Here is a 25,446-nt window from a genome sequence, read left to right as displayed (position 1 = left end):
AGCGGCGACGCTTTGTGACATGAAAGCAGTGAGGCCTTAATAGGTCGGTGGAGGGAATTGGCACTGCATCTGTGCACATAAGTCACCTAATTCTCATTAATTGCAGGGAGGTGAGCGATGAGCTCTCTTGTCATGTTCTATCATATACAAGATGTGTTCGATCAGGGGTTGAGATCTGGCGAGAAGGGAAACGGGGGGGGGGGGGGGGGGAGGCAAACACTGAAACACTGCAGTTGTTGGAACTCGCCACTGTGTTCCTCAAACCACTCCATCCTTGTCACATGGTGCATTACCTCATTGAAAAATGCCACTGCCGTTGTGAAACATGATTACCATGAAGAGGTGCATGTGGTCGGCAACCAGTGTACGATATTCCTTGGTAATCATGATGCTTTGCATGAGCTCCACTGGACTCATAGATGCCATATGAATGTTACTAAGAGCATATTGGAGCTGCCACCAGCTTGTCTCCACCCCGCAGTACAAGCATCAAGGGGCTGTTCCCCTGGAAGATGACAGATTTGTGCCCTCCCATTGGCATGATTGAGAAGGTATTGGGATTCTTCAGATAATGCAACACTCTGATACTGTACCACCATCCAGTGTCGATGGTCATGTGGCCCATTTCAGTCCTAGTTGCCAATGCCATGGTGTTAACATTGGCACACGAATGGGCTGTTGGCTGTGGAGGCCGATTGTTTGGAATGTTTGGTGCATTGTGTGTTCGGACATTCTTGTACTTTGCGCATCATTAAAGTTCACTGCCAGTCCTGTTTTACCAGTCTGCCCAGCCTATGATGCCCATTATCTGTAATGTGACGTGGATTCCCAACCCCACGACATCTCGATGTGGTTTCATCTTGGTTTTGCCACATGTTGAAGACGCTTGCCAAAGCACTCCTCGAGCACCCAACAAGTTGTGGCGTTTCTGGAACACTTGTGCTGAACCTCCGAGCCATCACTATCTCCCCTCGGGCAATATCACATTCTCCCCTCCGGCAAACTCAGATAGATTGCGCACCTTTCCCATTCTACACACATACTGCATGCTCACTGGTACCACATGCGCTGTGCTCGTGTCTGATTAGCAATCATTCTTTGCCAGGTGACATTGCTGTCACCTGAACGGGTTTATATCAGTAGTAGGTCAGTGGTCATAATGTTTGGCTGATCAGTGCATAGGAGGGATATACAAGGGCAACAAACTTGAAGACAATATTATAGAAAGGGAAGAGGAAGCAGATGAAGATGAGAAAGAATTTGATAGAGTACGGAAAGACCTAAATTTAAATGAGGCCCCTGGAATATGCAACATCTTGTAGAATTATTGAGATACTTCGGAGAACCAGACTTCAAGAAGAATGTAATAATTCAGTTCTAAATGAGGCAGGTGCTGATTGGTGTGAATGCTAGTGAACCATCAGTATAAGTCATGGTTGCAAAATATTGACTCTGGCAAGTTTTGTTATTTAGGCAGTACAATTATCGACAACGGCCAAAGTGGAAAGGATATAGACTGTGCTGATTGGCTATAGCAAGAACAGAATTTAAAAATTTTCTGAAATATTTATTTGGAGTGTAGCATTGTATGGAAGTGAAATATGGATGGTAATTCGTTCAGACAAGAAGAGAATAGAAGCTTTTGACATGTTGTGTCTTTTAGAAAAATGTTGAAGATTTAGGTGGGTAGACTGAATAAGGAATGAGGAGGTACTGAATCAAATTGAAAGATATTTGTGGCTCAGCTTCAGTAAAAGAAAGGATCAATTGATAAGACACATCCTGAGGCACCGAGTAATTGCCACTTTGGTATGGCAGGGAAGCATGGAGGGTAAAAATTGTAGAGGGAGACCATGGCTTAAATACAGTAAGCAAGGTTCACATGGATGCACGTTGCAGTGGTTATGTAGAGATGAAGAGACTTGCATAGTGTAGAGTAGTATGTAGAGCTGCAATAAACTAGTCTTCAGACTGAAGACCACAACAACAAATCAGAGTTACTCATTCCCATGAAGGCTGAGTATGCATTCTAAGCAGAGAAAGACATCAGACTTCATGACAGCACCAGTTTGCTCTCTATGTGTGTCCCATGTCATATATCCTCCAGCTGTTTAATTTCATGGCAAAAGACAACTCCAGGGTTTGCATCACATGGACTCGCTGTTTCCTGATTCAACACTCACTTGCAGAAACAAATGTACTCTCAGTGTTCTTGCACTTTGTTTTTCTTACAACATTTGTTGTTTTTCTATTTCATCATCCATGGCCACTAAAATCACAAAATAGCTGTCACTAAATGTGCACTAAACTTAAAACTATATGTTCAGTGTTCATACTAAACAAATAGTGACTTATAGAAGTGGCACACAGTGTGTTCGTCTTGATACTGTATGCTTCCCCACAGTCTGTCATCATGCATGCAAACACCACTCTCTAATGTATCGCAAATCTTCTCTAAAGTATTTTGAGTATTTATGAGATGAAGCCGTGAATATTTTAAGTAGTTGTTGCTTATTGATGGTCTTTCACAGTCACAGTGACTGAATACAGAATTCACACACTGAAACTGTTAATGTGCCAACAGAGTGAGGAATCTATATTGTGGGGCGGCGAATAAGTTGTAAAAATAAATGAATTGCTGTATAATTGCTTGCATGTTGAATCAGTTTCTGGCTTTTAGAATGTTGTTAATGCTGTCTTTCGCCGTTCTCAACACTGGCTCTCTATTTACTTTTTAGCACCCAGAAAGTGATTTAACAAAATGTGGAGCCAGTAATTAGAGATCCTAGTGCCCACTTCATCTGAGAATACCATTATAGCTGCAGCTTATAGCTCTGAGGAATTAGGAGATTGTCCGGGATTTCTAATCAAAAACGGTTTTCCAAAATAGTTGAGTATATTCTGAAATTCACTGATTAAAAAAACACAAGTATCCCTACAACCTAACTAACAGAGCAGTTCAGAGTCTAATGCACTGATGCAACTATAAATGTCCGAATTAACTGTTAAAAAGAATGCTCGCCATAATTTGATGAAAATATTTCATCAAACGCCACGCTAAATAATTGGTAGAATTTCTGTCCCGCGACGGCACGTGAAAATACGACAATACGCAAACTGAAGCTAGTTAATGAAAATCATCCCAGAATTAACACTTCACTTGAAATGTTTTCATGGTTCCGCGTATCTCTAGTAACTTAATACGGCACCCGAGGCTGTTTGTAGCAGTGATACCGATGCGACGCGACTCCCGACACAGATGGCGTGTTATTCAGCGTCTGGAGAGAACTGGGGCCTTGCTTCCTCGCGCAGCGTTCTTATATATAAAGCTGCGGTGCGGACGGCTAAGGGAACGCCTGATCAAATCGGCTCTCCCGACTAGACGCTGGGCTAGTAACGCACCACTTCAGGTTACATAATAATTTATAGCTTCTTTTGCTGATGGCCGATGAAGCTCTTAATTTAAATGTGCATTCAGCACGCAGGTAAGTATTGATAATAAATTTTTGACGTGGCTAAGTTAAATATTTTGGGCGAGAGAATTAATTAAATTACACTGCACGCAGTAGATGAGCTCTGAACTGGCCCTTTTGAGATCCGCTATCGCTATAATTTTATAGGTATTCAAAAGAAACTTTTCACATCTTCATAGTCATAGCGGACCTCCAACCTATTTAAATCTAAACATCCTAGCCTTATTTATTAGCCTACTTAATCTATCTTGCTTCCTTCAGTTTTGAGACGAAAACCAGAAAATTATGAATTTCCACTAAAATCTTAATTTATGAAATCCAAAGTACTGTTTTTATTAAGTCATTATGAAAGATGAATCTAAATGTAAATTTTGAAGTCTCTAGCTCTTTTCTGTTGCGCCAATGATTTTTTCAGAAAAACGTCCAAATCTCGAAAACGGCTGAAGTTATCGAACTGATATTTAACACACATTAATTTAGTATTATTCCTGACATGCTAGAAAAGTTTTAGGTCATTTGCTTGATTTTTAAGGTATTGCGCAACATTTATGACGTCAGAGTTAGTTACAGCAGACTGGCCGGCACACAATGGAAACTGATGTGAATTTACTACAGCGTGAGTAGGCTGCTTCCCTACAATATCTAAGTGTTATTTTTATGGTCAATTGCTTATAACTTAATTGCTGCTCATGTGGTGCTTTTTTGGTATGACAACATACTTGGCAATGTAAGCAGAGAAGGTTTTTCATGTGAGTTTTACTGTAGTAGTATTTTTTATTTTAATTGTTGTTTTTATTTAAATATCTCATAATTTTTGAGAACAGTAACTTGGTGATTTATTAGTGTTTCCTTTTTGTTTTCTAGTGAACATGGGATCAGAACAGAGCACACACCAAACACAGGGGCCAGCAAGCAGAGAAAGATCAGCAGCACAACTCCGAAGAGGGAAATCAATTCCTGAGAGAGAAGTTTTTGATGATGCTAACAGACCTGGAAGTATATCCCCTGGTCCAAGTATTTGCTCAGATTCTGACCTCCCATATATTTCATACACTGTCAACAGACCTATTGGAGGTGAATGAACATTGTTGCTACTTTCTTAAATAAAATAAACATCTGTTGTTGTGTATTGAGAAGTATAGTGAACTTGTGCGCACAAATAACAAAAAAGTAAATGTAGATGAACTATTTAGATCAGAGTAAGAAAATATGATTAGTCATAAAATTAAATACAAATTATATCCAAACAGAGAAATTATTTGTTCTGACCTCAGTTTTCCTTTGAAGTTTGCAGTTGATGTAATGATATATAGCGTCTTTACATAAAATGTATTTTTTTTCAAGTTTCTTCCTTATATTAAAAAAGTACTAAGTGGTCAAACTGTTGTTGGACTGGACAAGAGATGGTGTATGTTTCTTTAAGAAAGATGTTACCTTACGTAATTTGCATGGTATGATACAGTGGACATGCAGTAGTGAATCAATGTAGGATGCAGTTTAACCAGTGTATTATGCACATTGCGTTAGTGCTAGAAATCCAGTTAGGAGTGTGTGTAACGGGTTTTGTCAACACACATGCAACAATAGAACTTCACACTTGCAGACAAAATGTTCATGGTCTGAATGACAAAGTGGTTGTGTGAGTTGCACTTTTGGAAATGACTCTTGGGTGTACAGCTAGTTGTTCCTCTGAACAAAACGTAGCCATTTTCACAAATGGAATCTGCCGTGTTACTCAATTTATAACCATTCAGCATTGAGTGGCACAAAGGAGACATTTACTGTATTTATGCCCTATGCATTGATACCCTTATACCACTAGCTAGTTTGAAATTTTACAAATGAGAAATGTATATAAAGCTCCACCATTGCTAGACAATTAATAGTGTGCTTTCATTGCTGTTTTGCCAAGTAGTTGTTTCCATTTTCTACACAATACTCACTGACAAACCCGGCATTGCCCAGGTATTCATGTTGCCAATTTTCCAATTTTCTGTTAAAAACAAAAACAAAAAGTGAATAGTGTTTGTAGTGTGATATTGAAAAAAATTTCATTTCCATGTATGTGTAAAAACACCTTTGAAACTATGAGTCACACAAAGAAATATGCATAGTGTACAAATGTATAAGTCCAGTATCTTGGACAGTTTGTCTTCATTGGGCACAACTGCTTCGCCTGTGTACAACACGATTTTGTGAATGTGTCTGTGGCAATGCCTCTTCATTGCTCTTTTGGCAAATATTGTATAGGTGGTTCTTACCTCCACAGTGATTCTCTCCAGACAGTAAGGAATACAGTATGTGTACTGAGTTTGGTTGAAATTTGTCCAGTGGTTTAAGAGGATATATGGGACACACACGCATACATACATACTTACATTCATTTTTATAATATGTATGGATTTCAATGACCAACTCATCCATCTTCTTCAGCTGCTGTGATTTTTGCTGTTATGTGTAGTTGTTCGCTGGGCTCCAACCAGACTGTGAAACGTTGGTGGTCTCACAACGCTATTTCTAACTGAGTTCGATTCCCAGTGCCCACTTTGCACTGTGATGCTCTTTTGTTTTTCAGAGCTTGAACTTATATTTTGTGAAATGCAAATTCTCTCAATGTTTTCCAACTCCAGTGAATGTGATAACAAATGAGATTTCAGTAAACTGAGTGCTGTATCACTTTTTTTTTTTTTTTAATGTAAAACTGCTGTCCCTGTTTATTAGGTTTCTGCCATCTCTATTTCGATCTCCCCAGGGGGCTTGCCACTCTTTGGCGGATTTGCAGTTGGCTACCATGGGGCCCCAGCCTTTGCAGCCTTTTTTCTCTTCTGTGCTGTATGTGTATCCTCTTGTTATTCTTTTTCCCCTCCCTTGGGTAACATGTCTGGGGTGTTATTGGGAATGTTTTGAATTGTCTGTTGCTGATGTAAGAACAGTCTGACTTTTATTTTTCGCTCCTTTTTTCTTTCTTTCTTTCTTTCCCTTCTTCTGTCGTTCCTCGGCTTCAGTCTTTGAGGTTCCTCTTTCTCTTCTTCCTCCCTGTGCACTCCTGAAGGCTGGCCCACATGTCTGACGTGTAACAGGTGATTGGGTAATGCGCAATTCTGAGCCCCAGGTTGAACAAGGTCGACAGGTAGTGTTCACATGTACCCCCTGGTACAGGCCACACCCAGGAAGGGGTGATTTCGTGAGCTGCAACCTTCCCAAATTGCCACTGCTCCACGGTTCCTCGTGGTCTCACGTACTGAAGACAGACAGTCCTTCGCCACAGTAAATCCGTTTATCATTCAGAAAGGTGTTGATGCAATTGCCGGCTCTGTGAAATCCTGCTCTCGTTTACGGAATGGCACTTTCCTTTTGGAGACTACTTCTGATTCTCAAGCCCAACAACTGCTTGCTGCATCGTTTCTCCTTGGCTACCCTGTTGAGACTCTTTAGAACTTTGAATTCTTCTCTTGGTGTAATTTACACCAGGCTGTTCGACGGTCTAACCGAAGCCAAAACCCAATATTACCTCTCTGATCAGGGTTTCATTGCCGTATATCATGCAATGAAATGATAGATACCTCCTTAGTGTCCACCCGCACACTTTTTCTCACCTTTCATAGAGTGGTGCCTCTGTCCAAGGTCAAAGCAGGCTATGAAATTATCACAGTCCAGCTGTACGTTCCGAACGCGATGTGCTGCTACCAGTGCCATCGTTTCAACCACACTAGACTGTCTTGTCGACACCCTGCCAAATGTGTAAGCTGCGATAGGGATGCGACGAGGGCGATTGTCCATCACCTCCTCCCCGCTGAATCAACTGCAACGGCCACTGTGCCGCTTCCTCTCAGGATTGTCCCATGTATCTTGATGAGCGCACCACCAATTGTTTTTCAGCATTGGACACCACAGACCGACCGCACAAGCAAGCCGATGCTTCTGTGGATCCCGTGGAGCAGGATCCTCCTGCTTCTGTGCCCTGTAGTAGCGACTCTTCACAGGCTGTCACTCGGCAGCCGCCGAGGTGACACCCCTACATCTCTTCCTCATCATGACTCTCCTCCAATGGAACTTTCGCAGCCTTTTCAGTCCCACAAAGAGGATTTACGGCTGCTTTTAGCATTGTAGTGTCCCCTTGTACTCTGCCTTCAGGAAACAAAATTGCACCCTCATGACCGCTTTGAGCTTTCACATTTCTTACCGATTCGTTTTGACCTTCCACCTGAGGTTGGCATTCCATCTCATGGGGGTGTCATGCTGCGCATACAGGATGACATTCACAGTCAACCCATATCCCTGACTACCCATCTTCAACCTGTTGCAATTTATCTTTTCCTTCCCCACCTGACTTTTTCTTTCTGTACCATTTATGTCCCTCCATCATTCGATGTCACCAGGACAGACTTCCTTAAGTATATTGGGCAGCTGCCTCCCCCATTTTTGCTATTTGGTGACTTAAATGCGCATCATCCCCTTTGGGGTTCTCCCAGGACCTGTCAGAGAGGTGCCCTCTTGGCTGACCTTCTTAACCTCTTCTGCCTTAACACTAGAGCACCCACTTTGCTTTCCGACTCCTTGCACACCTATTCCCATTTGGACCCGTCCTTCTGCACTGCCAGCTTGCCCATCGTCTTGAGTGGTCTGTTCTTTCTGACACCTACCTGAGCGACCATTTCTGGAGTTCTATCTGTTTGCTGTATCCTACCCCATCTGCGTGCGTGCCCAAATGGCAGCTTACTAAGGCTGACTGGCAGCTTTACTCTTCCCACTATCACTCAACGTTCCTCCATCGGAAATGAGTGGAGGAGGCTCGGGCAATACAATTCTCTTCTCAGAATCGTGAGTGCTACTATGCCACCTTTACTATGAGGAAGCTAGATCTTGCCCTCAGTTCATCCTGATCCTCTGCCTCACCTTTCTCTTGCGGGCAAGCACTTTTTGCTTAACACGTACAACCGCATCTGGGCAATGGGCACATTTCCTGGATGCTGGTGTGAAGCCACCATCATACCCTTACCTAAACTGGGTAAGGACAAAAACCTTCCTTCTAGCTACCGCCCTATCTCTCTTACCAGCTGCATTTGCAAGGTGATGGAATGTATGATTCATGCCCAGCTGGTATGGTGGCTTGAGTCTTGCAATTTACCTACGAATGCACAGTGTGGATTTCGAGTGCAGCATTCTGCAGTTGACCATCTCATTACTTTGTCCACCCATGTCATTAATGGTTTTCTGCGGAAATCCCAGACTGTGGCCGTGTTTTTCGATTTGGAGAAGACCTACGACACCTGCTGGAGAACGGTATCCTCCTTACTCTTTACACGTGGGGCTTCCGTGGCTGCCTGCCCTGTTTCCTTCAGGCGTTTTTCAAAGACCTAGTTTTCAAGGTGTGTGTGTGGGTTCTGCCTTGTTGGACACCTTTATCCAGGGAAACGGTGTGCCTCAGAGTTCCGTCCTGAGCGCCATCCTCTTTGCTGTCGCCATTAACCCTTTAATGGCCTGTCTCCCACTGGGCATCTCCGGCTCACTTTTTTGTTGATGATTTTGCCATCTATTGCAGTTCTCCACAGACCTGTCTCACTGAGCGGCATCTTCAGCAATATCTTGATCGTCTTTACTCGTGGAGCATTGACAATAGCTTTTGCTTTTCCACTTACTAAACTCTCTATATGGATTTCTGGCGACTCAGTTGGTTTCTCCCACCATCTTTACATCTTGGGCCTGTTGCTCTTCCGTTAGTTGAAATTATGAAATTCCTGGGGCTCATGCTCAGTAGGAAACTCCCTTGGTCCTTCCATGTGTCTTACCTGGCAGCCCACTGTACGCCGTTCCTCAATGTCCTACTTGTACTAAATGGTACTTCCTGGGGGTGCCGATCGACCCACCCTCCTCCATTTGTACTGGTCCCTTGTCCGTTCAAAACTCTCCTGAGGGTGCTTTGTTTATGCGTCTGCACGTCCATCCCTCTTATGCCACCTCAACACTATTCACCATCATGGGGAATCTGTTTCGCCACAGGCGCCTTTTACACCAGCCTGGTTGAGAGTCTGTATGCTGAAGCTGCTGAACTTCCACTGTCCTACCGCCATGACTTTCTCCTCAGCAGCTATGCATGCTGTTTGTCTGCCATGCGTGGCCACACATCCTATGCCTCCTGCTTCGATGATTCCTTTTCACAACCTTCACATTGAACTTCATGAAAGTACATTTTGTATACACTGGTGGCTCTCAGACTGACTGTGGGGTCAGGTGTGCCTTTATCATTGGCACCCGTGTCTTGGCTTCCGACACGCTGCTCAGTATTTACAGCCGAGCTCTTTGCCCTATATCAGGCCAAGGACTACATCTGGCAACACAGCCGTTTCAATTGTGTACTCTGCTCAGACTCACTCAGTGCCCTTCAAAGTCTATGTGCACTGTACACTGCCCATCCCTTAGTGAAACGGGTCCAGGAAAACTGTCACTTGCTCACTTGTGGTGGAGCCAGTGTGATGTTTCAGTGGGTTGGTTGGTTGGTTGTTTGGGGGAAAGAGACCAAACAGCGAGGTTATCGGTCTCATAGGATTAGGGAAGGATGGGGAAGGAAGTCGGCCGTGCCCTTTCAAAGGAACCATCCCGGCATTTGCCTGGAGCGATTTAGGGAAATCACGGAAAACCTAAATCAGGATGGCCGGACGCGGGATTGAACCGTCGTCCTTCCGAATGCGAGTCCAGTGTGCTAACCACTGCGCCACCTCGCTCGGTGTTTCAGTGGGTTTCTGGAAACAACAGCGAGGAAAATTGGACTTAAAATCAATTGTGACAAGACGGAATACATGGTTCTACACCGTAGACATAATGAAACTCAAGAACCACTTCCACCCTTACAGACAACTGGAGGTTCTTATCATCAAGTCAGGGAGTTCAAGTGTTCAGAGATGAACCATCCAGTTAAAAGGAAATGCAGGCAAGACTACAGGCAGGTCATTGCTGTTACCATGGCCTCAAAACCAGAAGTTTGTCAAGACATTTCAAAATAAACGTCTACTAAACACTCCTACAGCCAGTAGTACTATATGGATATGCCACCTGGAGTACAACCAGGCAAGATCTGAACAGACTGATGATATTTGAAAGGAAAGTCCTTCGGAAGATTTATAGACCAGTTTACGATAATGAGAGTGAAAAATGTAAGATTCGTCACAATACAAAAGTTGTGTGATATGTACAAAGAGCCGAACATCGTGGCTATAATGAAGACATGACGACTCCAGTGCTCGAATGCAGGACAACCGATGGCTGAAAACTATACTCAACACCAAGCCAACTGGCAGAAGGCTCATAGGAAGACCTAGAACTTGATGGAGTGACTGTGTATTCAAAGACCTTCAGAGAGTGGGACTGCTGGAAGGCTGGCAGAAAGGAGCCAAAGACAGGCTGAAGTGAAGGCAATCTCAAAGCAGCGCGTGGTCCATTGGGCCTGATCGCGTAAAGTTAAGTAAGTAGTCCTGGTCATGTCGGTTGCCAGGAAATGAGGCTGCTGATGCACAGCTGCCAAGGCTGCATGCAGTCCTCTTACTTCGGCCCGTGTGTTCCTATATTCCCTGTTTGTCAGGAGGTGGTGTCCCTTTGGTATCGCCAATGGTCCTCCCTTCACGGGGATAAGCTCTGGCTATCAAGCCTCTCAGCCTCCTGCCGGGAGATCATTTTAACTAGGCTGCGTATTGGGCACTGCCTCTTTAGCCATTGTCGTTTGATAAGTGGTGCTACCCCACTACTTTGTACACATTATGCCCGAGTTTTAACTGTCTGCCACTTCCAGATGGAATGCTGATTTTTTTTAACCATTTACGTTCCCGCTTGGGTTTGGCGTCTGAGGTATGGGCCATTTTAGCAAATGACGTGAGGGCTGTTGACCATGTGATACTTTTTATCCGGTAAAGCAGTATGGCAAAGGGTCTTTAATTTTTAGTTTTTGAGCTCTGTTTCTATATGGTGTCTTTTTTAGCCCTTTTTCCATGTGCCTGTTTTTAGCTGTCTTCTATTATGTCAATTGGGACTGACGTTTAGCCGTTTTCTAACTCCTCTCTGTCTTTGTGTTGTCCGCCCCAATATCTGAGCGGTCAGCGCGGCGGTCTGTCATGCCAAGGGGCCCGGATTTGATTCCCAGCTGGGTCGGAGACTTTCTCCGCTCGGGGACTGGGTGTTGTGTTGCCCTCATTATCATTTCATCATCATCAGTGGAAGGCGATGGGAAACCACCACTGGAATCACTTCCCTAGAGGCTCATGCGGTGGACCTCTGTGACGAGGCTTCCCCCATGACAAGACCTGCCATAAGGCAGAACACAAAGTAAGTCTTCATGTTCTATAGTTTTGACTTGGGCGCGTATGACCCCAATTGTTTTTTGTGCCCTAAAGCAAAGTAACCAACAAAAAAACATCTCTATTCTGATAGACTCCTTAATTATGCTGTCACAGAAACTTGGCGTTTGCACCATGCTACTGCTCTCATTGAATTTCATTTCATGGTTATATTCAAGGCTGTGTTTGGTGAAAGCTGTTTTGCTTGGTTGTTTTAAGTCAGTATGTTGCTGATGTTCATTGCAGCTTGCCGAGGATGCAGTGAAGTTCCTTACTAAAGAGCTAAATTTCATTCCCACTCTAAAATGCCACTAGTAGCGAATTACATCTGCCCCATGGAGCAGGAAGCAGCAGAAGACATTTGCAGTGGAATCTGTAGAGAGCACTTACCGAGGCACCAATGCTAAGATCTTATGTATCCAAGGGTGAAAGAGTAACATTGGGATATCTGTGGGACGACAAAGAAACTGTAGTTCTGCCAGCCAACAAGAACAACACTACAGTCCCAGTCCCGCATGTGGACTACAATAAGGAGATTTTCAATGTTTTGAATGATGTTGCATACAGACAGACAGATGTCAGTTGTATGAATGAAGCGGAGAGGAAGATGGCAACTCTTCTCAGTGAGTCAGACTTGCTCCATAGAACATCCTGTGTTAAATCTTTGAATCAAACCAGATAGAGCTATTCTCATTTCCTGTTCCATATTAATTTGGACATTATTTATTCTTTATTACAGTGACTGCTGAAAACTGAGCTTTGCACAGACAGGAAATTGCAGATGGAATTAATGTTCATTGAGCTTTACTATTGGGCAGTGGATATTAATCTTGTAATGATTAAAAACTGTGAAGACCCTTGTGCTGTCAAATTTTGTCGTCAGTGTACTGTTATGAGACTATTCAGTCAGAGTTTCTTCTTCTAAGGAAGTAAATTCTTTGGAACCTTGGCATTTGGTAGGTCATAAATCCATGCAGATTTATTGATATTTCAGAATGAAATTTTCAGTCTGCAACAGAGTGTGCACTGATATGACACTTCCTGGTAGATTAAAACTGAATGCCAGACCGAGACTTGAATTTGGGACCTTTGCCTTTCACAGGTAAGTGTTATACCGACTGAGCTCCCCAAGCACGATTCACAACTCATCCTCACAGCTTTACTTCTGCTTGATATTTTCTTCTCAAAATTCTTTTTGTAACCATTTAATGGAAGATGGTTTTCTGTAAGCAAAATACTATTGAGAAAATTTAAAGAAATGGCATTTGCAGCTGACGGCAGAACAATTCTGCTTCTGCCAATGTACATTTTGCATAATGACTGCAAAGGTAAGGCAAAAGAAATTAGGGCTCATATACAAACATACAAACAGTTGTTTTTCCCTCACTCCATTTGAAAATGTAACATGAAAGGTAGTGACTAGTAGTGGTACAAGGTCCCCTCTGCCACGCACTGTGTGGTGGCTTGCAGAATATTTATGTAAGTGTAGATATTTTTGATAAGTCAGATATGTTGGGTCTCTCCTTTCAAGGGTGCACCAAGCTCATTTTAAAACTAAACGAGAAAATACAGTTTTCAGACAAAGATTAAAATTGTGGCAAAGAAAAATTAATGAAAATGACAGGTGATTTTCAAAAACAGAATTTATATTGCAAGACAAGTCAAATTCATTGGTGTTTGCAGATTGCTGCAACAAAGAAGAAAAACCCATCAATTCAATCTTCATTACTTTTTCTTTGCCACAGTTTTAATCTTTTTTTGAAAACTGAGGTTTTTTTCATTTAATTTAAAATGTATTTGGTGCATCATTGAAGGGAGAGATTCAGTGTATCTAACTTTTCAAAGATATCTTACATTTACATACCTACTCTGCAAGCCACTATGTGGTGTGGGGTGGAGGAAACCTTGTACCAAAACTAGTCATTCCCTATTCTGTTCCACTCGCAAATGAAACGAGGGACTAAAAACTCTTCTTATGTTTGTGTATGAGCCCTAATTTCTTTTGCATTGTCTTCATGGCCATTACATGAAATGTACATTGGTCACAGTAGAATTGTTCTGCAGTCAGCTGCAAATTCCAGTTTTCTAAATTTTCTCAAGTGCTTTGTCAAGAGAACATAGCCTTCCCTCCAGGGATTACCATTTGAGTTCATGGAGCATTTCTGCATTACTGTAATACTCGCATGTTGAATGAACCTTTCAGAGGAAATGCAACACCCTACCTCTGAATTGCTTTGATGTCTTTCTTTAATCTGAACTGGTGGGGATAACAACACTCCAGCAGTACTCCACTCGTGTTCTGTATGAAATCTCCTTTGTGGATGAGGTACAGTTTTCTAGAATTCTCGCACTTAATCGAAGTGGACCATTCACATTCCCTGCTTCTGACCTTATGTGCTCATTCCATTCCATATCACATTATAATGCTACATGTGGATATTTAATCAATGTGACTCAAGCAGCATACCATTAATATTGTATTTGAACATTACATGATCGTTTTTTCTACTTATTTACCTTTCATCACACCAAATAGAAATTCTGTGTAAGCCATCCTGTATCCATCTACAACAGTACTATTAAGTGTAGATTGCTGCTCACCATATAAAGAAGGCATCAAGCTGCAGACAGGCACAGTGAAAAGATTAATAAACAGTTAAGCTTTCAGACAAAAAAGGCCTTCAGTGGAAATATTTCCAGCACATTAAAAAGACTGATAAACATTTAAGCTTTCGGACACAAAAGTCCTTCTTCAGAAATATTCTGTTTATGAAGGGGGACATTTCCAAAAGTGAGTAGCAATCTATCCTTTTCATAATATTGTTGCTATCCCATCCTGGACTTTCCATTGTTTGAGTCTGTATCCTCCTACAGTCACTCAATGATGATAATTTCCTGTACGCTACAGCATGATCAGCAAACATTCACAGATTGCTGCTCACCCTATCTGTCAGATAATTAACGTATACACAGAACTACAGTGATCCTGCTATACCTCTGTGGGGCATTTCTGACAATACCCTTGTCTTGGAATATAGAATCTGTATATTTCCTTCAGCCATGGTTCACAGGCTATACTAAGAAAAAAAAGGCAAGGTAAGTTGTACACAAGTAATACTTTCTGAAACTTTGATGATGTATGGAGAGAAGCTTTTCTATTTCAAGGAGATTTCTTGTATTCAGACTTATAATATGCTCAAGAATTCTTTGCAAACTAATGTTAAAGACATTGGTCTGTCGTTTTGTGTGTCCTTTGCTTTACCCTTCTTATGTACAGGAATCACTTGTGGGTTTTTTTTTGTTTTTTTTTTTTTTTTTCACATGTGTGGAACTTTTCACTGGGTGAGAGATTTATGAGAAATACAGGCTAAATAAGAAGCTAATGTTGAACTGGAATAGAGATTCCATTTGGACTTGGCAACTTATTTTTTCAATTCTTTCAGTTGCTTATCAGTGCCAAGGATGCCTGTTTGTATGCCCTCAATATGGAAGTCTGTGCAATGGTTAAGCTAGAACCTCAATTTTCCTTTTGCTGTCTTCTATTAACACATTGACTTGTCAGGAAGTGCATGAATAGTAGCCTTCAACCTGATTACCGGTTTTATGTAGGACTGGACTTTTCTCTGGTTCTTGGCAAGATCTTTTGCTACTACAGTATGATGGTGGAAGTCATTGAATGCTTTGGGCATTGATCTTTTTATAGATGCATGAATTTCTACTAACTTTTGCCTGTTGATATTTCTGCATTCTGTTTTGATCCCAGAGTACAATAATCTCTGTTTCCTCAACATTTTCTGAGTATTAAACCATGGTGGATCTTTTTCATCCTTAATCCATTTACTTGGCACTTGTCCTCCCCCTTTGCTGAGTGGTTAGTGCATCGACTCCCATGACCGTACCTGGGTTCAATTCACGGCCGGGATGGAGATTTTCTCCTCTCAGGGACTGGGTATTGTGCTATCCTTATCATCATTTCATTATCATGATCATGCAAGTCACCCAGTGCATTAACATTAGAAAGAGATTTGCAACTCGGCAGCTGAACTTACCCTTCTTGGGACTCCAGGCCATCAATGCCATACGATGTTTTCATTTCACTTCACACATACTTCTGCAGAGTGCGATTTACAACTCGTTCAAACTTAGCCCATAATTCCTCTAACATGTTGGAACTAAATGATATCTATTCATTCAGTATGGTAACAACTGCTTATCTGCTCTGTCCAGCATGAAACCTCTACTAGCCATCTTAATAGATTTGTTGACTTTAGTAACCATCATCACTACGATGACATAATCACTAATTCTTGTCTCTCTACTGACTCTGTTGATAAGATCAGACCTGTTTATAGCTATGAGGTGTAAAATATTTCTTTTGCATGTAGGTTGTTGAACTATCTGCTCAAGACAGTTTTGGGAAATATGTTCAGAACTAGTTCATGAGAGTGTTTTTACATACCACCTGCAATGAATCCACAAACGTCCCAATCTGTACTCGGTATGTTAAGGTTGCCTCCAGCTAATTTAACATGACTGGAGTAGTTCCATGTTACTGAGTGTAGACTTTCTTTGAATGATTCTACAACTTTTATGGTGGAATCAGATGGCCTGTAAAAAAGATCCATTGACTAACTCAAGGTCATCAGGCAATTTACTCCTGTCCGGATAACTTCACAACCAAACTCAATTTCGACCTCCATAGACAAAGTGTTTGTCAACTACAGTGAACACTCCCCCACCAGTGGTGTCTAACCTGTCTTTTCAATATACTTTCTATGCCTCATTAAATATCTTGGGGCTTTCTACTTTGGGTTTTATCCAGGTCTTCTGTACTGAGTATTATTTGAGTGTGGCAGCTCTCCTGGAGGGCGGCAAATTCAGAGACTTGGTTATAAATGCTTCAGCAATTTCCTGTTAAAAGTACCTAGAAAATGTATTCAGACATTAACCAACATAGGCAAACAGTCGGATATTATTCATTTCTTGACAGAAGCTCAAGTGAGAAAACGTTAAACTAAACACTCTGTACAAACACCAACAACTGCGCTGCTGCTTCTGCTGCTACTACTTCTTCCTCCTGGGCGACTGTGACTCCTAGATATCACATAAATTTGCCAATTTAGTCAAAACATCTGTTTCATCAAAATATTTGTCAACCAAGTGTTTGTTTTCGAGAAAAATGTTTACATTTCTGCTGTAATTGGAATGTACAAGACAGAAGATGGCCAAAGAGAGCAGCAGTATAACAAAGTGTATATTCAACTCCTAAAACCTCACACAATTCTATGTTTTAAAACATAGCTTTACTGGTCGAGTTTCACGTAGTTTGCTATATTTACTAGATGTACCAGTGGAGAACTGAAATATTTTGATGTGAGAGCTTCTCTGTGAATGATGCAGTGGGTCCACACTGAATCCAAAGTTTTGTGTTCAATAAGAAACTGCACTTGTCCATAACATCTGGACAAAGAACAATCACCTCGGTACGAACACCAACGCACTTTGTCCACTACAAATTCTTTTTCAACATAAAATATTTTAAGTATCCCATCTGTCTTGAACCTTCATACTCACAGTGATTCTTTTACAAAGGATGTTGCCGACAGTTGAATTATACCTAGATTGGAATAACTAAGTGACTGACAGGTATCATAGTAATAACCAGTAAGAGAATGAGATTGGTCATGCCATCTGTTCTGGTCATAGTTGTCGTACTATTCAGCTATCCTATTTACCAGTTGCTGCAGACAGCTGGTAACATAGTTAAGTACCTGCAATTCATTTTCATTGTTTCTCTGTGTGGTGTGCTATTTCATGCAATAGAAAGTCCTAAACTAGTTGCAAAAGTGTGAATAAAAGTGGTAAGACCATTATAACCCTGCTAAACAACCCTAATATTGAATATAAAAGAGCAGGGTGTGAATGTATCTGGAATGGAAATGCAGTTGTTGCTGCCACAGCCATATTGCCTGCACATAGAAATGAGAACTGACAACTTTGCCCTTTTGTGCTCAACTATCAATCACTTTGTTATTTTGATCAAGGTATATCACCTGAGAGCTGTGCTTAGCAAATTAAGTGTGCGCCATTATTATTGTCTGTAATATTGTCAAGCAGCAACCAAAATTCATTTCCTTATAATGAGAACATAAAACATGGCAACTTCTTTTTTGGGATGTGTGACTGTAAGTATTCCATGTGTTAACATAGGTTGTTTCAGGTAAATGGTTATCTTCTTGCCAAATAATACACCATTTATGAGTTTTGTGGATTTGATGCTCGTAATATTGTGTGTTATTTGGTATTGTTTCATCAGTGGCTTGTACTTCTGTAGTCCTTAGTTTCATTAGTCTTCTAACACCAATTGTATAGAAGTACAGAGTTTTACAGGTAAATGAGCTGGAAGTATAGCAGAACAGATGTGTCTCTGTATTTTGAAATGATTTTTGTTCAGTTTTAGTTTTTTAGGGTTGTGTTCTTCCCTTGATGTGTAAATAGTACCAGGTATAAACAGAAAGATAGGTTTTTATTCATATACTACTGTCTACCCATAACATTACTAGTCACAAGATAAGAAAGTTCCTATTTCAAATCTAAAGTAAACTGACTCATTAAAATAATACTAGCAACACACCCCATCTTTGCAGGAGTACCACTAAGTATCGATGGCCGGACAGCTTATCTGGCATAGTGTAATAAATTATACTTGCAAACCCACCTCATGAGTTAGTTCATCTATAAGGAGCTTTTTGTAGGGGACTGTCTTCAACTGTAAGATAATTTGGGGGGGGGGGGGGGGGGGGAGGCATCTTTGCGCCATCACACGACATATAATTGCACAGCTGATGGCACAAGTATGGCTTTTTCAAACTATCTATAAGGGGCAATCAAATAAATACAAGACAGATGGAAAAAAGTAATCACCGTAATTGTTAATACGTTTATTCCACTTTGAAACAAGGTGGTCAATGCTTTCATGGAAAAATGTTTATGGATGCTTACAGAACCATGATTGTACCCAAGTGTGCACTTCTTCGTCTGAAGCAAATTGACACTATGGATGTCTTTCTTCAGGGCTCCAAAAATACGGAAATCTCATGGGGAGAGATTGGGTCTATACGGAGGATGTGTAAGGACCTCCCAACGAAATTTCTGCAGTGTAGTTGAAACAGCTTTGGGAACATCTGTTGTGGGTAGTCAGTAATAAAGAAGTAATAAATTAAAACATCATGTCTGATGCTGAAGTTTTACTCCATGAACAGTGAAAAGTAGTAAGAAATAAACTTTTTTCCTTTCATAATTTTGTGTGTGGGTTTGGGGGGGGGGGGGGGAGGGGGGGACTGTTGTGTCAGTAAGAAAAAGTTTTGTAAAGGTTTTAAGTTATGTGTAGAGTTTGTTGTAAATCACTAACAGTTTCTAATTGTAATACTTTTCCTTTGTGGTAAACTTCTAATGTAAAATTATGCCTCTTAATTAGTAGATTATGATAGCATTTTAAACTTTTAAATTTGGTCAATAATCATGAAAAATGTTGAAAGTCAATATTTTGAAGCCCTTAAGTAGGCAACTGCAACTGGTACTGGGTTCCAGGATAGTGCTTACATTACACAAAGATTATTCTATAGAAATATATAAATAATTTATTCAGTTAATAAAATTTGTTTTCCTGAAATAGTAATGAACCCTCATTCGTAAAATTTTAGAGTGATCATGTGTGTCTCATATGACCACAGTTAATGCACTCCCTTGTCCCATAACTTTGGAGACTATTTTCTAATTTTTCTCATTCACGAGCCTGTCTCCATGGAGAGCATAACAACTTCAACTCCTGGTGAGGCAACCCAGGAGGGTGGGGGAGAAACTCAAGAGTAAGTTTCTAAAACAATTTACAGTTAACATCCAACTTTAAGCAACCTGTTGTACATGTTTCAGCCAAAATTCGTACCCCCAGTGACTCACTCACTTGTACGGACACTTGAGAAACACAGATCATATCATAACATAATATTTTAAAGTAAGTTCTCTGTGACCCCTTTTCTTGCATCATTTTTTATGTTACCTTATGTTTATGGGGGAGCAGGACGTTGGTCTAGTATGCCTAAGCAATGGCCTTACTTCTCTTTTACATCTCGTCAGTGATGTAACTTCGGTAATTTATTAAACATTTTCTTTTATTCCTGTGGTAGTAACTAGTAATTTGTCCTGCATGAGATTGTACCAGAAACAAGCTCTCCCCAAGCTGTAATAAAATGTGAAATTATCAATGTAGTTCCACTGACTGTAAATTTTTAAGTGTATGATGATGATGATGTCCCATACTCCGATGAGCGTAGGGAACGATACGGGAGACTCGCACTGCCGACTAGGCAAGGTCCTAGCGGAGGTGGTTTGCCACTGCCTTCCTCCGAGCGTAATGGGGATGAATGATGATGATGAAGACAATACAACAACACCCAGTCATCTCGAGGCAGGGAAAATCCCTGACCCCGCCGGGAATCGAACCTGGGACCCCATGCGCGGGAAGCGAGAATGCTAGTGCAAGACCACGAGCTGCAGACTTCAAGTGCATTGCTTGATGTTATTATGGCTCTAAGGCAGTGTCTAAAGATACACACTTCCAATGCAAAAATCTCAACTCTCTTCATGTTCTGATATTGGGTTGCAGCTTCTTTTCAACATCCTTTCCCATATGAGTTTGCAACCTGTCTGTAAACCCCAAGAGGCTGACAGAATATCAGTCTGCCATATGGTAAAAAAGAGATGTTGATTGAAAAGAATTGACTTAATGTTTGTCCCGCTCCCCCCCCCCCCTCCCCCCCTCCCCCATGCTTCCTCCCCCCTCTGTGTGTGTGTGTGTGTGTGTGTGTGTGTGTGTGTGTGTGTGTGTGTGTGTGTGTGTGAGAGAGAGAGAGAGAGAGAGAGAGAGAGAGAGAGAGAGAGAGAGAGAGAGAGAGAGAGGGGGGGGGGGGGGGGGAAGAAGGGGATTAAGTTTGGAAAAGGTCACATTTTCAAAATTTGTAAAGGGATTGTACTGTTTGGTTGCAGATTCTCCTAAATTGCAGCAGAAGCATGGGAGTAGCAACCTGAAGCGTGGCAAGTCTTTAGGAAATCCTGTGACCAGGAAGCCTTTTGTGCCAAAGAGGCAATTATCAGCAATAAACAAAACAGTAACTAACAGCATAGTTGTGGTGAAGTCAGCAACAAACAATGATTCAACTGACAAAGATCCTGATCTCATTAGGTTACAGGTCAGTAGATTCTCTTCAAGAAAGTATTCATATACTGCACCAGGTCTCAACAGCATTACACATTCTTACACTTTAGAGGAATATATGCTGCAGTAACCACGTGAGATGACCTGAAACTGTGGGACAAACTGGGTCTCATATCCGGCCTTTTGCATGAAATGATCTCTGAGCTTGCCTCGCAGCTGGACTAAAAGCTTCTACCTGCTGCTTGGAGGGTGAGTGAGTTCATGCTAAGAGTTGTTAAATGAGGTGAGCTCAGGTATCACAATTAGTAGCAAGCTTCTTGTAAAAGGTAGATCTGGGTTCAATTACTGATCTAGCACATGCCACAAACATTCATTGCATCATATACTCCTCTAAACATGAAATTATCCATAGAAAACAACACAGTATAAAAGAAAGCTGGGCAAAATTCTTGAAAATCATAATCCAGGACAACCTCAAGTGTAACACGCAAATAGATTTCGTAGCCCATAAACTACTAAAAACAATTTTGTCATTAACTGTGAAGTGCATGGTAGAGCATACAGCCCATTGCACCAGTTATTAGGGCTTTTCCCCATTTCATTCACATATTGAGTGCTGGAAGAATTATTCTTAAATTCCTCTGTGCATGATGTAATTGGTGTAATCTTGTCTTTGCAATCCCTATGGGAACTATATGTAGGGGAGTATATTCTTAGAGTCATCCCTTCCTATTGGTTCTAGAAGTTTTGCAAGTAGGTTTTGATTGGATGGAATAGTTTGCATCTGTCAGTTCAATCCATTTTCAACACCTCTGTGCTACTCTCCCATAGGTCAAACGACCATGTGAGTATGGATGCTGCCCTTCTTTTCTGGCCAATATCCACCCTCGATTATCCATTGTTTGATACTAGATTGTTAAACTGTCATGAAGCAATTGCTGTAATCAATTACAGCTATAAAGTACCTGGAAATATCTTCCACAGAGGGAATAAATACATAAATGCAGTTAAGGGGAAGGCAGAAGCAGAACTGGAAACCATTTGAAGTGTATTAAGTCCCAAAACAGTTGTTTGGTCATTTGGTGACTATTGTTTGAGCCACTTGCTGAATACTATATCAGGTGACTTTGACGTGGACAGCCGAACTTTTGCTGAATAAACTCCTCCCAGGTGAAGATTGAATTGCTGAAGATCACCAGGTTCAAACAGCAGACTTTGAAGCAAATTATGCCTTAGATGGTGCCACATCCCCCGACATGCATGTGAAGGTTGCTTAGTACTAGCAAAACTTAAGTCTAGGAAGTTCCTGGGACCACCAGAGAGCATTCACTGAAAAATCATTCCACAGATCACTTAGGCTAAGAAGGATTTAGACAATATTAAAACTTCTGACGAGTTTGCAGTTAAGAAATTGAATGAAAGAGATCTCATGTACCCATATACATACTGGCCAGTTTGCTTAATCATTGTGCCCACTAAGGTGCAAGACAAGTTTCTATGCAACTGCTGACAGATGTACAAGTTACTGACACCTCAGATAGTATCAGTTTCGTTTCAGGGAGGGACTTTCTTTGGATGACATGATAAATCATGTGCTTAAAATACAGAGGGGTTCATAAAAATGTAGACACTCTTTGATAGTCAATGTTAATGGAAGAAAATTACATATTATTACAGTTCTTGTGCAGCTTAGAGATTATTTTGTGTGTTTAAAGTTACCCACATCAGCAGTCAAACAATATCAATGCCACTGAACTGTTGACAGAACTGCGGCTGTCGGTGTTGCTGGCATGATAGATACACAGGATGCTTCAATGGTTTTTCATAGCTCATTCAGTGTAGCTGGCTTCTGTTAGTAAACTTCAGTTTTCAATGTTTTCCATAGGTAGAAATCAAAAGGTGTAAGGTGTGGAGACTGTGGTGGCTACTTAGCACCTCCTGTTTGACCTACCCATTGTCAAGTTAGATTTTCGTCAAAGTATGCTCTGACGTCTCTGTGGTAGTCAGGTTGTTGTAGGTAAAATCTTTCATTTACAAACACCTTTTGGATAGCAGGTAAAATTGATGTTTGCTGCATTTGAAGATACACCTTACCAGTTATGATACCTTCAAAGAAGAATGGGCCAATCAAACCGCATGATGACAGGTCATACCACAAATAAGCACCTGGTAGATTAAAATGTTTGTCTGCGTGAACATGAGGGTTTCAGGAGTCCAGTACATGCAGTTATGGCATTTACAGTACCGTTCAGTTTGAATTGTGCCTCATCAGACAAGATAACCATGCCTTCAAACCACTCACAGTAATCCATCCTTCAATACGGGTCATCCTCGTTTGTAGCATGCAGCAATCTTGAATGTACACTTTCCACTTTGTAGTCTTCAGAATTCGTTGTACACTTGATCAGCTTACGCTGCTTTCACATGCATGCTGCTTCACAGAGTTTTGAGGTGCCATAGCAAAATGCTGCAACACAGCAGTGCTGGTAGCTGCACTTGTTGATATTTTTGGTTGACCAGATCTTTCTGTATGCTCATTCTGAACTATACTGTCAGCTCCAAATTTATAGTGAATGCAATAAATTGTTGTACGCGTTGGTGGCTGAGTTCCATACACATTACATCATTGCCGTTGTACCTCCATCATGTTTTTGTATTTCCAGTACTGCTTCAATATGGCCTTGCGTAGCTCAAACGATGATCTTCCTTCACTCATTGCTGCACTCTCATCTGTTGTCAAATGTTCACCGAGATCTGTTGGGAAAACAATGGACTGTGCTCCCGCACAAAATTGCAATGATACGACATTTAGTTCCAAAGGTATTAACTGTGAAAAATGTCTTCAATTTTCTGGATCCCTCTGTAGTTATCACCTCACATGGTAAACACACGATTGATATTGGGTATCTTTGATAATTTTTGTGATCTGATGATTGTGAAGTTTCTGATAACTGATGTACTCTGATACAACCTCTATGACTAAAGTTGTGGAGAGGGTGTAGTAGAGGGAGGGAATGTTGGCTGAATTGATTATGGGCAATTGTAAATTGGTAAACTGTATTACCAAGTGATTACAATGGTTGACCTATATGGCTTTATGCTGGGATACCTGAATTGAACTTTTCTCCTTTTTGTATATTTCGGTTGAGGAGCAAACCTATGGAGTTGATGGATATGCAGATGATCTAGTGGTAGCATCAGAGAACTCCATGGCCAAAGTTGAGAATCAAGCAAAGGAGCCTCTCAATAAAGTCCAATGATTTGCTGTCATAAAGCCTTAAATGTGCTGTTGAAAGGAAACCTGTAAGATGCTCGTTTGTAATACAACTATTTCATAATTGATTTAACTAGACCTTCTCACTTTGTATACAGCACAGTGTTATGTAAAAGCAGGGATGAGGGTTAGATATTTTATGACTGTATGTCAAAACCCCAAGTGCCTGGTTTTCCTGCAACTGTCGTCTTGCTTCTCCCACTGCCAGCTAAAATCAGAATCCTGTAATGTTTGTCATTTAGCAAGTTGAGGAGACACTGACACAAATGAAATCCAAGTTTATCTAACAAGATCCAAATATATTCTGATAATCAAACACTTTTAATTGTGGGCTGCACTTTTCACAACTTATATGTTAAATAATCATTTACTGGCACTTCAGCCATGTAGCCGACTGGAATGTCTATTGTAAAAGAATTAATCACTTGGTACAAATGCCTGAAGCACAACCACATGAGGTCCAAGCATTAGTCAGTTCTCGTGGCGTAATAAGTTATTCTCAAGAGCATACGCATGTCCAATTGTGACGCGGCTGTTTGATGACTTAGCAGTATGATATCCAGACAAAAAGTATCAATACTTGTAATATTTGGTCAAACTGATTATGTGTTTCTCTCTCACTTTTAATGTTCTGGATAATTGTTCAGTATACATTACTTATCCCATTACTGACCCACAGGGTTGATTGTCTCCCAATATAGCTATTTCGGAATTATCATTCTCAAATAAATCACCAATACTGAACCATCAAACTGATATAAAATACACAGGTTCTGTGGCATGAATTTCAATTACTCTGACAACATACTGTAAATTGTGTCCCGCAGCTGTGGCATTGACAGTGTGTGGTACATGGAAGCTAAGCCATGACACTCTAATTATGCTCTGCGCTCGCCAAAGGGGTGACAGTCGACAGCCACGTGTGAAATAGGCAACAATCCTACAGTATGCTTACAAACGAAACCAAACCATAAGATGAAGAGATATTACAGTAACTGTATAGACAACCATCAATATTTAGAAGCTCATCTTCATATAAAAGATTAAACTTAAACCTCCTGTCATTCAGGCAGCATCCGAAACAGGTAGAATAATTCATAAATACAAATTGGCCGTAATAGGTGATACCTGCATACCACTACTGCAAGCGATCAGGGGTGA

The 25,446-nt window shown here is 41.1% G+C and overlaps 1 protein-coding gene across 1 annotated transcript in view; it reads left to right on the top strand.

The window, feature by feature from the left end:
• Nucleotides 1-25,446, top strand: part of LOC124789288 (BLOC-1-related complex subunit 5) — an 84,981-nt gene that overhangs the window by 41,239 nt on the left and 18,296 nt on the right. The window contains exons 2-3 of the mRNA XM_047256600.1: nucleotides 4,338-4,547; nucleotides 20,843-21,045. Of these exons, the coding sequence (XP_047112556.1) occupies nucleotides 4,343-4,547; nucleotides 20,843-21,045 (408 nt within the window). The 5' untranslated portion in view covers nucleotides 4,338-4,342. The remainder of the gene's footprint in view (nucleotides 1-4,337; nucleotides 4,548-20,842; nucleotides 21,046-25,446) is intronic.

Source organism: Schistocerca piceifrons, chromosome 3 (assembly GCF_021461385.2).
Source record: "Schistocerca piceifrons isolate TAMUIC-IGC-003096 chromosome 3, iqSchPice1.1, whole genome shotgun sequence".
Lineage (NCBI taxonomy): Eukaryota > Metazoa > Arthropoda > Insecta > Orthoptera > Acrididae > Schistocerca > Schistocerca piceifrons.
The sequence above is the reverse complement of the archived record's forward strand: the minus strand, read 5'-3'. Positions and strand labels throughout refer to the sequence as shown.